This window comes from Dendrobium catenatum, unplaced genomic scaffold, assembly GCF_001605985.2.
Source record: "Dendrobium catenatum unplaced genomic scaffold, ASM160598v2 original_scaffold_61322, whole genome shotgun sequence".
NCBI lineage: Eukaryota > Viridiplantae > Streptophyta > Magnoliopsida > Asparagales > Orchidaceae > Dendrobium > Dendrobium catenatum.
This window is the reverse complement of record NW_021379772.1, coordinates 1,585,572-1,599,237: the sequence shown is the minus strand read 5'-3', so window position 1 is coordinate 1,599,237 and position 13,666 is coordinate 1,585,572. Positions and strand designations below refer to the sequence as shown.

The 13,666-nt window shown below is 40.5% G+C and overlaps 1 protein-coding gene across 1 annotated transcript in view; it reads left to right on the top strand.

Moving 5' to 3' along the window:
* The window catches only part of LOC110112939 (phosphoglucan phosphatase LSF2, chloroplastic), a 45,494-nt gene that overhangs the window by 23,184 nt on the left and 8,644 nt on the right, over window positions 1–13,666 (top strand). The window contains exon 3 of the mRNA XM_020845331.2: window positions 13,362–13,532. Coding sequence (XP_020700990.1) covers window positions 13,362–13,532 — 171 coding nt within the window. The remainder of the gene's footprint in view (window positions 1–13,361; window positions 13,533–13,666) is intronic.

Here is a 13,666-nt window from a genome sequence, read left to right as displayed (position 1 = left end):
TATATATATATATATATATATATATTTGCTTGCATAGACAGAAGAGATGGCTCCAAGCTGTGGCTCCTTTTATGCAATTCTCAAGAAGCTATGATACAACCTAAGAACAAATTTTGCTATAAGAATGCAAATAAAAACACACTTCCTTTTTCATTCACATAAACCTTAAATAACATAAATAAATACAACAATAAAGCAATACTAACATCACTTACAACTTATAATAAAATAAGACATGACACAATTTAAAACTTACAATAGTTTTAGAGAAGAAATATATAGGTGGAGTGGAAACCATGGAGAGAAGAATAAATAGAAGTCCGAGACGAAATTTAAGAAGTTAAAAGAGGATAGCTCGCAAGCTATTACAAACCTACATGTTTCACGTTCCAAATATTCTTCACATTTCTCTCACACAAAGAAAATCAGCCCCAATTTATAGGGGAAATAAGAGAGAATAAAATTTAATAGATCACCTAAATTTGTTTCCAAAACAACCACTAAAATCCACCGAACCAGCCCACATTTAAAGCCTCATGCATAGGAATCAACAAAGAGGAAACCGAACAGCCTTAGCAGGAAAAAATGAGCAGCCAATAGCAGGACAGTAGCATGGGGAAAAAAACCAGCATAGGGAAATCCAGCAACACTTAGGGAAGGCCATAACACTTATTGAAGACCAAATAACACTTAAGGAAGACCAAACAACACTTACAACACTTAGGGAAGACCAAACAACATCAGGTATACGAGAAGACAACAAAGAAAATGAGCGGACAGCAGGGAAACTGAGAGATTGCTGGGAAACCGAGGGGCCAACAAGGAAAACGAAGGGTCAATAGAAAAATTGAAAAGTCATGGGAGAAAGAAAGCTAGAAACACAAGTAGAAAATAAAGAAAATATAAAATGGAAACTCTTGAATGCATCAACCTGACAACAATTCTTAGATAAGATCACTTGCAATCTGATTGGGGAGGCCATGCCACTGATATTTGCTCGTGGTTAAAAGTCTTGGCGTGATTCTTGAATTTCAGATTCCTACTGGCACTCAAAATAGGAAGGCCTTGGTTCCTTTTCTAGAGTAGTTTTGAACTTGTGGGTATGCAAAGATGTTAACATATTTAGATCCATCAAGTTAACAATAAACTTGTACAACGACAATGATGACGATGATGACTGTCCCAGCTACAAGATCGCCACATGAAGAACTAATCTTTCCTTTTTTTTCCAATGGGAGCTAACCTAAAAATTTTATTCTTTCCTAGAAAGAAATTCACCAAATGTCTTAACTTTTATGTTTTTTAAATGACAGGCAAGAGACTTTGATCCAAATTCCCTGAGGAGCCAATTGCCCAAAGCAGTTTCTTCACTAGAGTGGGCAATATCAGATGGAAAAGGAAGTGTTTATGTTCACTGTACTGCTGGGCTGGGTAGAGCACCAGCAGTTGCCATTGCATACATGTTTTGGTTCTGTGACATGAATGTAAGTTTTTGTAACTCCATGCTGCTTTCCTCTATAAAAATTTCTATTCCTTTATGAAAATTCCCCTAAACAATATATAATGTAAATTGTGTCATGGAACAGAGCCATGGAATTGAGTCCTTATTGCATATTCTTAGTAATAGTAACTTCTTCAAAGGTGAATTGTAAGTTATAGAAAGAGAACAAAAAAGGGAACCAATAGCAATAAAAAAAGCCATGGAAAAGGGGGAATGGGCATATAAGCAAGATTTTTTATTTTATCTTTATTAATTATTTATTTTCATTCATTTGATCAAATCCATTTGTTGATTTTCCACGCAACCTTTTGATAGGAAGTACTTGAGTTCGCAAGTAACCCTAAGGTAATACTTGAGTTCGCAAGCAAACCTAATCGAAATTAGTGAGAGAATAGAACGCAAACTGCAGTTTACAGCAGAAAATCAGCATTCCGCAGCAGATTTCTTGGGAAAAACAGTAGAAAACTGAGAGAAAACGAAAGATTCCACTAGTGGAAGAAGGAAAAAAATAGCAAAGAAACACGTTTTTTCAATTCTCTTCGATTCCCTAGCCAAGCCTAGAGCCCAAGAAAACAAACCCTAGATCTCAAATCCTTTTCAAATTCAAGATGAAAACCTAATTCTAACATTAACCCTTAATTAAAGACAATGGAGATTTACAAATTCCCTAAACAGCTCCTGATTCAAAATTTTCCCTCCAAACAAGCATTACTCAAGGTGTGGGGCCCCAAAGGAGTGGTGGCCCCCTCTCTCTCTCTCTCTCTCTCTCTCTCTCTCTCCTTGCTTGGCCCGGCGGTGACAATCCCAAACCGGTCCACTAGTGACTGGTTCAAGAAAAGCAACCAGCCCCTCCTGGGCCGGTGTAACATTACCCCCCTTCCAAAAACTCACCTTGTCCTCAAGGTGAAAGTAAGGGAGCTGATGCTTCACACTCTCATAAGGCTCTCAAGTAGTCTCGTAGTCGGGAAGATCTTTCCATCTGATTAACACCTCTTTGTTTCCCTTTTTATCCAACCTTACTCCTTCCAGCTCCAAGGGTTCTATGACCATCTCCAATCCCTCTGTCAGTGTGGCTGGTAACTCCTCGCTAACTGTATACTCCCCTAGAGCTCTCCTCAACTGTGACACATGGAACACGGGGTGTATGGTAGCGTAGGAGGGTAACTTCAAACGATACGCAACTGCTCCAATCTTCTCCAAAATCTCATAGGGACCAAAGCACCTCGGCGCTAATTTCTCGTTCCTCCTATTAGCCACTGATTTCTGCCTGTAGGGCCTTAGCTTCAAGAACACCTTCTCCCCCACTTCATACTGTATGTCTCTCTTGTGTGTGTCTGCTCGCTTCTTCATGATTTGTTATGCCATCCCCAGATGTTTCTTTAACTTCTTCAACACCTGGTCTCTATCCTCTTAGTACTGTTCGACTGAATAGACCGGTGTGTTCCCCCTCCCATAATGCACTTATTGTGGGGGGTCTCTTCCAGAGAGCACCTTGAAAGGATTCATTTGGGACGTAGAATGGTACGAAGTATTATATCAATACTCCGTCCATGGTAACCATTTAGCCCACTTTCATGGTGTTTCATAAGCAAAACACCTCAAATATGTTTCCAAGCTCTGGTTCACCACCTCTATCTGTCCGTTTGTCTGTGGATGGTAGGTGGTACTTCTCTTGATAACAGTGCCCTGCATTCTGAAAAGCTCCTTCCAAAACTGGCTGAGGAACACTTTGTCAGTTTGTCTCTATCAGACACAGTCAATTCAGGAATCCCGTATAATCTAACCACTTCTCTGATAAATGCTGCCGCCACTGATACTGCGGTGTAAGGATGTCGTAAGAAGATAAAATGTGCATACTTACTAAGTCGGTCCACCACGATTAAAATGACTATGAATCCTTCTGAGCAGGGTAGGCCGTCGATGAAGTCCATGGACACTGTCTCCCATACTCTATTTGGAAGTGCTAAATGTTGGAGTAACCCTCTTGGTGCCATTGCCATATATTTATTTCTCTGGTACACTTCACATTTTGCCACCATCTCCTCAACATCCTTATACATCCCCTTCCAGTAGAGCTCCGATGCCAGCCTCCTATATGTCTTATGTACTCCTGAATGACCCCCAACTGCACTGCCGTGAAATTCCTGTAATAAGTGAGGAATGTGTGCTGATGTTCGTGGCATCACAAATATCCCTTGAATTAACAACCTCTCTCCCTCCAGATAGCATCCCGAATGGCTACTACTATCCTTCTTCAAATCTTCTCAGATCTTCTTCAGCTCTTCGTTCTGCATGCTCTCTTCCTTGATGGCCCCCCCAGTTGACCATCAGTGGTACTGAAACTGCCAACTCCTGAAGTTCCTCAACACATCTGGATAAGGCGTCAGCCGCCTTATTTTTCACCTCCGGCTGATATTGGATCTCAAAATCATAGCCTAAAAGCTTTGACAGCCACCTCTGATGTTCCTGGGTCACCATTCTTTGTTCCAACAGGTATTTCAAACTCCTCTGATCCGTACGAACAATGAAATGCCTACCCTAAAAGTTAAAGGCGCCATTTTTGAATTGCCCTAAAGATTATGACAATCAACTCTCTCTCGTATATTGACTTCAATCGAGCCCTGGTCGATAACACTTGACTGAAGTAGGCTATAGGTCTGTGATTCTGCATCAACATTGCTCCCAAGCCATACCCTGACGCATTGGTCTCCACTATAAAGATCTGACTGAAATCTGGAAGAGCCAACACTGGGATTGTCATCACGGCCTTCTTCAATCTCTCAAAAGCCTGGGTTGTTGCCTCTCCCCATAAAAAATTGTCCTTCTTTAGTTGCTCAGTCAAAGGCCTAGCGATGGTACTGTACCCTTTATGAACCTCATGTAGTAGCCAGTCAATTCTAGGAAACCCCTTAACTCCCTTATGTTTCTAGGCATTGACCATTTCTGCATTGCCTCAATCTTTGACTGGTCGGCCGCCACTCCCTCTTGAGATACTACATGACCCAAATATTTCACCCTAGACTGGGCGAAGTTGCACTTCTTTAGGTTAGTTTTCAGCTGATGGGCCTATAGGATCTTAAGAACATCTTTCAAGTGCTCCAAATGCTTCTCCTCTATTTGGCTGTACACCAAAATGTCATAAAAAAGACCAGCATAAACTTCCTGAGATACTGCCGGAACACCCTATTCATCAAAGACTGAAAAGTAGCAGGGCTGTTAGTGAGCCCAAATGACATCACCAAGAACTCATAGTGCCCCTTGTGCGTTCTGAAAGCCGTCTTCTGAATATCCTCCTTCATTCTGATTTGGTGGTAGCTCGACTTCAGGTCCATCTTAGAAAACACTACTGCTCCGTGCAGCTCATCTAATAACTCGTTGATCACCAGAATGAGGAATTTATCCGGTACTGTCTTCTTGTTCAAAGTCCTGTATTCCACGCAAAACCTCCAGCTCCCATCATTCTTTTTGACTAATAAGAATGGACTGGAGAAATGACTCACACTGGGTCTGACGATCCCTGCCTCCAACATCTCCCTAAATCAGCTTCTCAATTTCATCCTTCTGAATCTGGGGGTAGAGGTAAGGTCTGACACTAATCGGTGACACCCTATCCTTCAAAAGGATTACATGCTCTTGCTCTCTGGGTGGTGGTAAACCCTGAGGTGGCTGGAACACCTCTCTGAACTGCTGTATGAGTGGTTGCACCACCAGTGGAATGTCTCCCTCTTTCCCCACACTAACCCTCTCCAAGCGTTGTAGCTCCACCAAATATCCACCTCCCACCTCCTGTATGGATCTGATCATGGATTTGAGAGATACTCCTGCCCTAGACGGCCCTGGATGACATCGGTACTCCCTAACTCTAAGGGAAGAAAATCCTCCCTCACCTGTATCCCTACCTCCCGATCCTCTATTTCTCCCCTTACCTTCATGGTGTGATTTGATGTGAATCCCACCATCGAGTTTAGAGAGACTTTAGCTACGTCCAGATGCAGCTTCTCTTCTTCTTCCTCCATTATCCTGCTCTCACCTCCCTCAGTTTCCTCGTCATCGCAGACGGTGAGAACCTAAAGAGTTCGGTCCTTACACCTATGCCCTGGCATATACTTCTCATCGCACCTGAAACACAACCCCTTAGCTCGCTTCTCCTGGATCTCCTTCTCAGTCAGCTTCTTAAAATTTCCTCCAAGCCTCCTCCCGTTCTCTCCTTTGGTGCTTCTCATGAACCTCCCGGTGCAGCTCCTTTGGAGCTAGAAAAGTAGTAGTCATCCTGTAGGATCCCCTAATGCTACTGCCTCGAGCCCCCCTCTCCAGATGCTTTTGGTCCTCAACTAGCTGCGCCAACTCCATGGCCTCCCCTAAGTCGTGCGGTCTCATCACTCTATTGGCTGCTCTGATCTCCGGTTTAAGCCCTTTCATGAAGTTCCTCTCCAGCATGGTCTCAGAAAGACCTGCTCACTAGATACTCAAACTAGTCACAGTACTCTGCTAATGTCCCCTCCTGTGTCAGGGCAAAAAATTGCTCTTAGAAGTCTCCTTTCCTACTGATTCGGAAACGCTCTAGCAGACAGTCCTTGAACTCTCTCCAGCTTCGAATGGGCCGCCTCATGTCCCGCCATTTGTACCACGCCAATGCCTTCCCTTCCAAACACAGTCATGCCACTGTCAGTTTCTCCTCCTCTGTCAACCCATTGACCGCAAAGTATCGCTCCACCTTGTAGATCCAGGCACGTGCATCCTTGCCCTCAAAGATGGGTATCTTCAATTTCCTCACCCTCGGGTCACCCCCGTTTCCCTAATTCTTTCATAACCTCCCACTCCTCGAGGAAGAAAAGCTCCCCAGTGGTCACGATCTTCCCTCCGACGATTGTAACCAAGCCCTTCCTCATATTTCCCTCTTCTCCTTTCATCTTCAGCACCCCGACGGTAAAATTCATCCCTTCTCCCCAAAAATTCAGCACCTCTCCTTTCATCGCCTATGCTAATCTCTTCTCTAGAAAGTGGTTCTAGCGGAGGCATTCCATCATTCCCCTCAAGGATCTCCACTTCCGGATTCTCCCTCCCCCTAAATGGGTTCGGGTTCCTGCTTCTCCCATTGTCGCCGGTGGTTCCCTTGCTTCCCATGTCGTCGGATTTTGTTTGCCCTCAAGCATCTTCTTCATCATTTCTTCCAAGGCGGTGAACCTCCCATCCATCTTTTCATGGATGGAAGCGAATTGGTTTTAAAAATCAGCGGTTCTTTCTTCAAAATCGGTCTGTAGTTGGCCGATTTCTCCCTCCAATACTTCCACTTTCCTTCCGGCCATCTTCCTTCCGGCCATCTTCCTTCCCAAGGATGCCGAGAAGATTTCTTGCGGATGAAAGTTCCTTGCTGAAATTTCTGAATTTCAGCCGCCGATTGTCCCAAGACAACGCTCTGATATCAATTTGATATGAAGTACTTGAATTCGCAAGTAACCCTAAGGTAATGCTCGAGTTTGCAAGCAAACCTAATCGAAATTAGTGAGAAAACATAGCCCAAACTGCTGTTTTCTGCAAAAAATCAGCACTCCACAGCAGATTTCTTGGGAGAAACAGTAGAAAATTGAGAGAAAATGAAAGATTCCACTGGTTGACGCTGGAAAAAAAATAGCAAATATACATGTTTCTTCAATTCGAGAGTAAGAAGCAACTCTCCGATTCTCTAGCCAAGCCTAGAGCCCAAGAACACAAACCGTAGATCTCAAATCCTTTTCAAATTCAAGATGCAAACCTAATTTTAACATTAACCCTTAATTAAAGACAAAGAAGAGTTACAAATTTCCTAAACAGCCCCTAATTCAAAATTTTCCCTCCAAACAAACATTACTCAAGGTGTGGGGCCCAAAGGAGTGGCCGACCCCCCCTCTCTCTCCTTGCTTGGGCCGGTGGAGGTAAATCCAAACCGGCCCACTAGGGACCGGTTCAAGCAAAGCAGCCGGCCCCTCCTCGACGGGCGTAACACCTTTCAATTAGGAAATGATTAATGCATCATTGGATTATGTTGAAAGGAGGGTTGGTGAGTGGTGCGGGTTCTTATTTTTCAGATTGCTTAGAGTAGAATTTTATTTTGCATGCCAAATTATGCCTTTCATGAAAAAAAAATAAAAGTGGGAACTGTTTGAAATAGACATATCACATTTGACATGAGTTGCACGTAGGTCTTTCATTTTTCCCTTGGGAATCAAGAGGACTATGCGGCATTTTACATTATTTTTTTCACAATGGCTTTGTTTTGTTTGAAGTGAAGAAAATGAAAAGAAATCCCAATAATTTATTGATTAGTTAATTTTGAATCTATAACCATTGATTTAAGATTTTCAATCCCATTTTCATTTCTTTTCACGGAAATTTGTAGCATCTAAACATAACCTAAATGCTTGCATTTGGATGAAATTGCCCTTTTTTATTAATAAAATTTCACCCCAGTTTATTCTGTCAGTAGCTTTCTCTAATTGGAGAAATTATTACGTCACATTCTGCACATATATGTGTGTATAAAAGATGCGTGCAAGTATATATTAGCTGTGTATAGGGTGCGCATATGTGTGTGTACAAGTGGCACATCTTGTACGCACCATTTAATGCATGTATAGGGTGTATGTATTTGTGCATATGGGTTTACAACCTATGAGATCCATGTGTGTAATACGCACATAATAATTTCTTCTCTAATTGACCTTAGAACTACCTCCTATCCATTACATCTTTTATGTCCTTACCAATTTCATAACCTCATTGACCTCTCTTGTATCCTGATTTTCTTGTGATGCAGCTAATGGACCAAATGAAGGGTGAGTTAACTATGTAAAAGTGGGCTTTTTTTTACCTAAATTAAGAAAATTTTATTAGCATAAGCTATTGAAGATTCTATAGACTCTACTTGCTTATCTTTTGAAAAAAAGAGGCATGTATTGGAGGGGTTGTAAACAGAAGATACTAGGTGGAACTTCAAAAAGATGAAAGAATTATATGCAAACTTCAAAATGAAATACTTGATATGCATGAATCTTTCTTCCATGCATGGAAGGGGGAGTATTTTTTCATATAATGTAAACTATTTTCATCTGAATTACTTGAAATCTTTATTTATAGCATTGTGATATGCTTCTTGATCCATATGAAGAAGGAGAATGCACCTTTCGAGTAGGTGTTGACTCCAAGAGAAGAAGAGGGCGAGAAGAAAGACTAGAGAGGGAGAAACTAGAAATTTTTTCATTCCATAAATCTTTCATTATAATAAGAGAGAGATTTATAATACTTAGGTAGATCAACATGTCACTAAAGAACAAATCTATCTAAAACAAGTGAAACAAAGACTAGACTAGTGCTTTATATATTTGTAGACCAATTTATTACATTTTATATTGCCTAAACTGGAAGGTTGCGGTTGAGTAGAGGAGGAAAACTCATCGTCAGGAAGAGGAGAGGGAAGGTGAGATCACTCTCAACAAGAGCACCATTGATTTGCTTATTGATCTATATATGCAAAATCCCAACCATCCCTTGACCCTTGATCCCATGGCCAGCACGGGGATTAGTGGGAGGAGTGTTAATTCCCAGTCGTCCCTTGACCCTTGAACCCACGGCTAGCATGGGGATCAATGGGAGGCTCACCTAGATCACACCAATCTTCTTCCATATTTGGGTGGCTGATTTAGGAATGATCATATTAGGGAAGTTATACATTATTCTGTAGTTATTTATTTCTTTACTAAGATATCTTGCATAGATCTATAAATTGGCATAGTTTTGTGCAATAAAATTAAGCCTTTTTTCACTCCTATTCTATGAATTTAACATGATATCAGAGCCTTCATTGTCGTTGCAAAAAATTTGAGTTTTTTTTTCTACTTTCGTGCCTTCATTGCCTGTCTTCCCTTGTTGTTGCTATATTATCTATAACCAACGTAGCCTTCATTGTTGTCCTGCTTGATGTAGCCTTCATCGCTACCCTTTGTCGCTATAATGCCTGAAGTAAATTCCTCCCAAAGCTTTGACCAAATGGAGGACTCTATGGTGCACCATGAAAGAGTAGACCTAAAAAAATATGCAACTTTCCTATCACAAAAGTTACCTGAAGTTATCTCAATTTGTGAATACCTACTTGAAAGGGAAATGAAAGATGAATCACCTTTTTGGGGTAGGACCAAAAGAAGGAGATCCTAATTTTTGGGCATGGGATGAAACGAACTTCATGATTATGTCATGATTTTGGAATTCCATGACTTCAGATATTAGTGATACTTTTATATTCCTATATACTGCAAATGAAATATGGGATGTTGCCAGGCAAACTTTTTCAAAGGCTTGGGATGCTGCTAAAGTCTTTGAAATTAAGGTCAAGGTGGGAAACACAAAACAAAGAAGCAAGATCGTGACTAAATATGGCACTCTCCTTAAAGGATTGTGGTATGAATTTGATCACTACAAATGTATAGAGATCAATCATCCATAAGATGATGCTATACTGAAAAGCTTTATTGAGAAAGATAGAGTGTATGACTTTCTTGCAAGATTAAATATGGAGTTTGACCAAGTTAAAGTTTAGATCCTTGGCAAAGATGAGATACCTTAACTAAATTAGACTATTTCTCTCATTTGTGTTGAGGAAAGCCGACGAGGGATAATGCTGGAACCAAGGATTATTGATTATTCAGCAATGGTGATAACCAAAGATGTGATATGGAAGGAAAGATATAATGATTCCTCAAAACTTAAAACAAAGACTCCCTTTGTTGCATCTATTGTAAGAAATCAAGATACATAAAGGATATCTGTTGGAAGTTATATGGAAAGCCCCAAGTAAGTAATAGAATCAAAGAAATGGCCAAAAGGGGATATCACAAGCTACCTCTACAACAAGTTAGTCCAACCCAGAAAAGTAATCCAACTTTAGAGAGCTCAATAAGGCAACTCCTGGTATTCATTATAAATGACATGCATCTTCTTCTCTTGCACTTTCAAGTAAGTTTCCTATATCCATTCGATTAAATGTTTCTAGAAATCATTTGAAAAATTTATGAATCATTGATGCATGAGCTATAGATCACATGGCACACTTCATTACCCACTTCATCAAATACACTCCTTGCTTGCTTGAGTGATAAGAAAATCATAATGTTGATGATTCTCTTATCAAAGTAGCAAGCCAAGGAGACATATTCTTATCTCCCTCTCTCACTCTAAACAATGTGTTCCACATATCTCAATTATTCACAAACCTAATCTCGATATAAAAACTTACTAGTGACCATAACTGCCAAGTCCTATTTAACCATACTTCTTGTTTATTTCATGACTAAAGATCGGGGAAAAAGATTGGACTTGCTAAGGAGAAAGATGGACTGTACTAACTAGAAGAGCAAAACAAATCGATTGTTATCAATAATGATTATTTTTTTATCCCTATTTAATAAAAAATATTATTTGGCTTCATCATTTTAGATTAGGACATTCATCTTTTGATGTATTAAAAAGCATGCATCCAAAACTTTTTTGAGTTGAAAAATGAATTATTTCATTATGAAACATGTGAGTTAACCAAGCATAAATGAGTTTTTTTCTAAACAAAAATGAAAGATGTCATATCCCTTTTACCTTATGCATAGTGATATCTGTGGACCCTAAAATATTCCTAATAGTTTAGGGGCCTGATGGCTTGTATCTTTTATTGACGACTGCACTCGAGTCTCTTGGATTTTTCTCCTAAAAAAATAAATTTTATGTTTGCACTATAATTCCCATTTTTCACACCATGATCTAGAATCAATCCGGGGTGAAAATAAAGAAATTTCGTTCCGACAATCGCAAAGACTACTTTAACCCCCTTATTCATGTATGGAGCCCTTCTGATTGCCACATATCTCATAAACTGATTACTTTCAAGAACTTTGGAATTAAAAACACCAATGGATACCCTATCTTTTTTTACCCTGAATTTTGAACTCTTAACAACCTCATACCTAGAATCTTTGGGTGTGCTACATATGTTCATATTCACAATCAAAATAGAGAAAAATTAGATCAAAGAGCACTCAAATATATCTTTGTCGGATATTGATCCACCCAGAGAGGTTACAAGTTATCATCTCATTATCAAGAAAACCCTTGCATCAGAAGGGGGGAGCCCTTCTGATTGCCACATATCTCATAAACTGATTACTTTCAAGAACTTTGGAATTAAAAACACCAATGGATACCCTATCTTTTTTTACCCTGAGTTTTGAACTCTTAACAACCTCATACCTAGAATCTTTGGGTGCACTACATATGTTCATATTCACAATCAAAATAGAGAAACTCACTAATCAACAAGAATAATCAAATGACAGTAGAATTACTTACTGTCTAGATTGAATTAAGATCAGGTAGAGGAGACGGGTCGGGTCTAGTAGTGGAGAGATCGGGTTGAGTCCTTTAGTTCGGTAGGTAGCAGGTCGGATATAAGGCTGGAGAGGAAATCGGGTTGGGTCTCCCGTGAGGTAGGAGTCGGGTAAGAGCAGAGGGGGGAGATCGCCAGAGGAAGAGCTTGCGTATGGGATTCGGCTGCTGGTGAAGAGATATGGGGAAGAAGCTCTCTCCCTCTCTCTCTCTCTCTCTGTTAAGAAGTCCCTAGAGGGCTCGGTTAGGGCACAGAGGTTCGGAGGAAGTGTTAGTTGCGGCTGCTGGCATCGGCTCAAGAAAGGGGTATCGGGTTGAGTACGATTGGGAGAGAGACGTCGGATTGGGGTCAGCTGAGAGGAGTTCATGAATGAGGAAGTGTCGTGGGAGAAGGAGTTCGGTCGGAGCAAGGGAGGAGTTTGGGAGAAGGCCTCGAAGCAGAGGGGTTCGGTTTGCTTTTAAAGGCATTGGAGAGCAGCGATCGAGGAGCTTCATACTGAATCCCACGAGGAGAAGCTAACAACACCGAATGCACAGTATTTCAACGGTATTTTTGCAGGATTTGCGAGATCTATGGTCGACGGTTTACAGATATTTTGATTTTGATTTTTTTTATCTTGTTTTCTTTTGAATCTTCTGTGAAGGTCAACAACATTTAAAGCCTCATGCATAGGAACTAGCACAGAGAAAACTGAGCAGCCACTACAGGGAAAATGAGCAGCCAACAACAAGACAACAACATGGGGAAAAACAACCAGCATAGGGAAATTCAGTAGCACTTAGGGAAGACCAAACAACGATTAGGAAAGACCAAATAACACTTAGGGAAGACCAAGCAACACTTATATCACTTAGGGAAGACTAAACAACAGCAAGTATACGAGAAGACAACAGAGAAAATGAGTGGACAGCAGGGAAATTGAGAGATTGCTGGGAAACCGAGGGGCCAACAGGGAAAACGAAGGGTTAGCAGGAAAAACTGAAAAGTCACTGGAGAAAGAAAACTAGAAACACAAGCAGAAAATTAAAAAAACAATTAAAATGGCAACTCTTGACTTCATTAACCTGATAACAATTCTTAGATAAGATCACATGCAATCTGACTGGGGATGCCATGCAACTGATATTTGCTCGTGGTTAAAAAAAGTCTTAGCGTGATTCTTGAAATTCAGATTTCTACTGGCACTCAAAGTAGGAAGGCCTTGATTCCTTTTCTAGAGTAGGTTTGAGCTTTGGGGTATGCAAAGATGTGAACATATTTAGATCCAGCAAGTTAACAATAAACTTGTACAACGACAACGATGAGGATGATGACTGTCCCAGCTACAAGATTGTCACGTGAAGAACTATTCTTTCCTTTTTTTTTCCAATGGGAACTAACCTATCCTTGTAAAAAAATTGTTCTTTCCCAGAAAGAAATTCACCAAATGTCTTAACTTTTATGTTTTTTAAATGACAGGCAAGAGACTTTGATCCAAATTCCCTGAGGAGCCAATTGCCCAAAGCAGTTTCTTCACTAGAGTGGGCAATATCAGATGGAAAAGGAAGAGTTTATGTTCACTGTACTGCTGGGCTGGGTAGAGCACCAGCAGTTGCCATTGCATACATGTTTTGGTTCTGTGACATGAATGTAAGTTTTTGTAACTCCATGCTGCTTTCTCTATAAAACGTTCTATTCCTTTATGACAATTCCCTTAAACAATATATAATGTAAATTGTTTCATGGAACAGGGCCATGGAATTGAGTCCTTATTGCAAATTCTT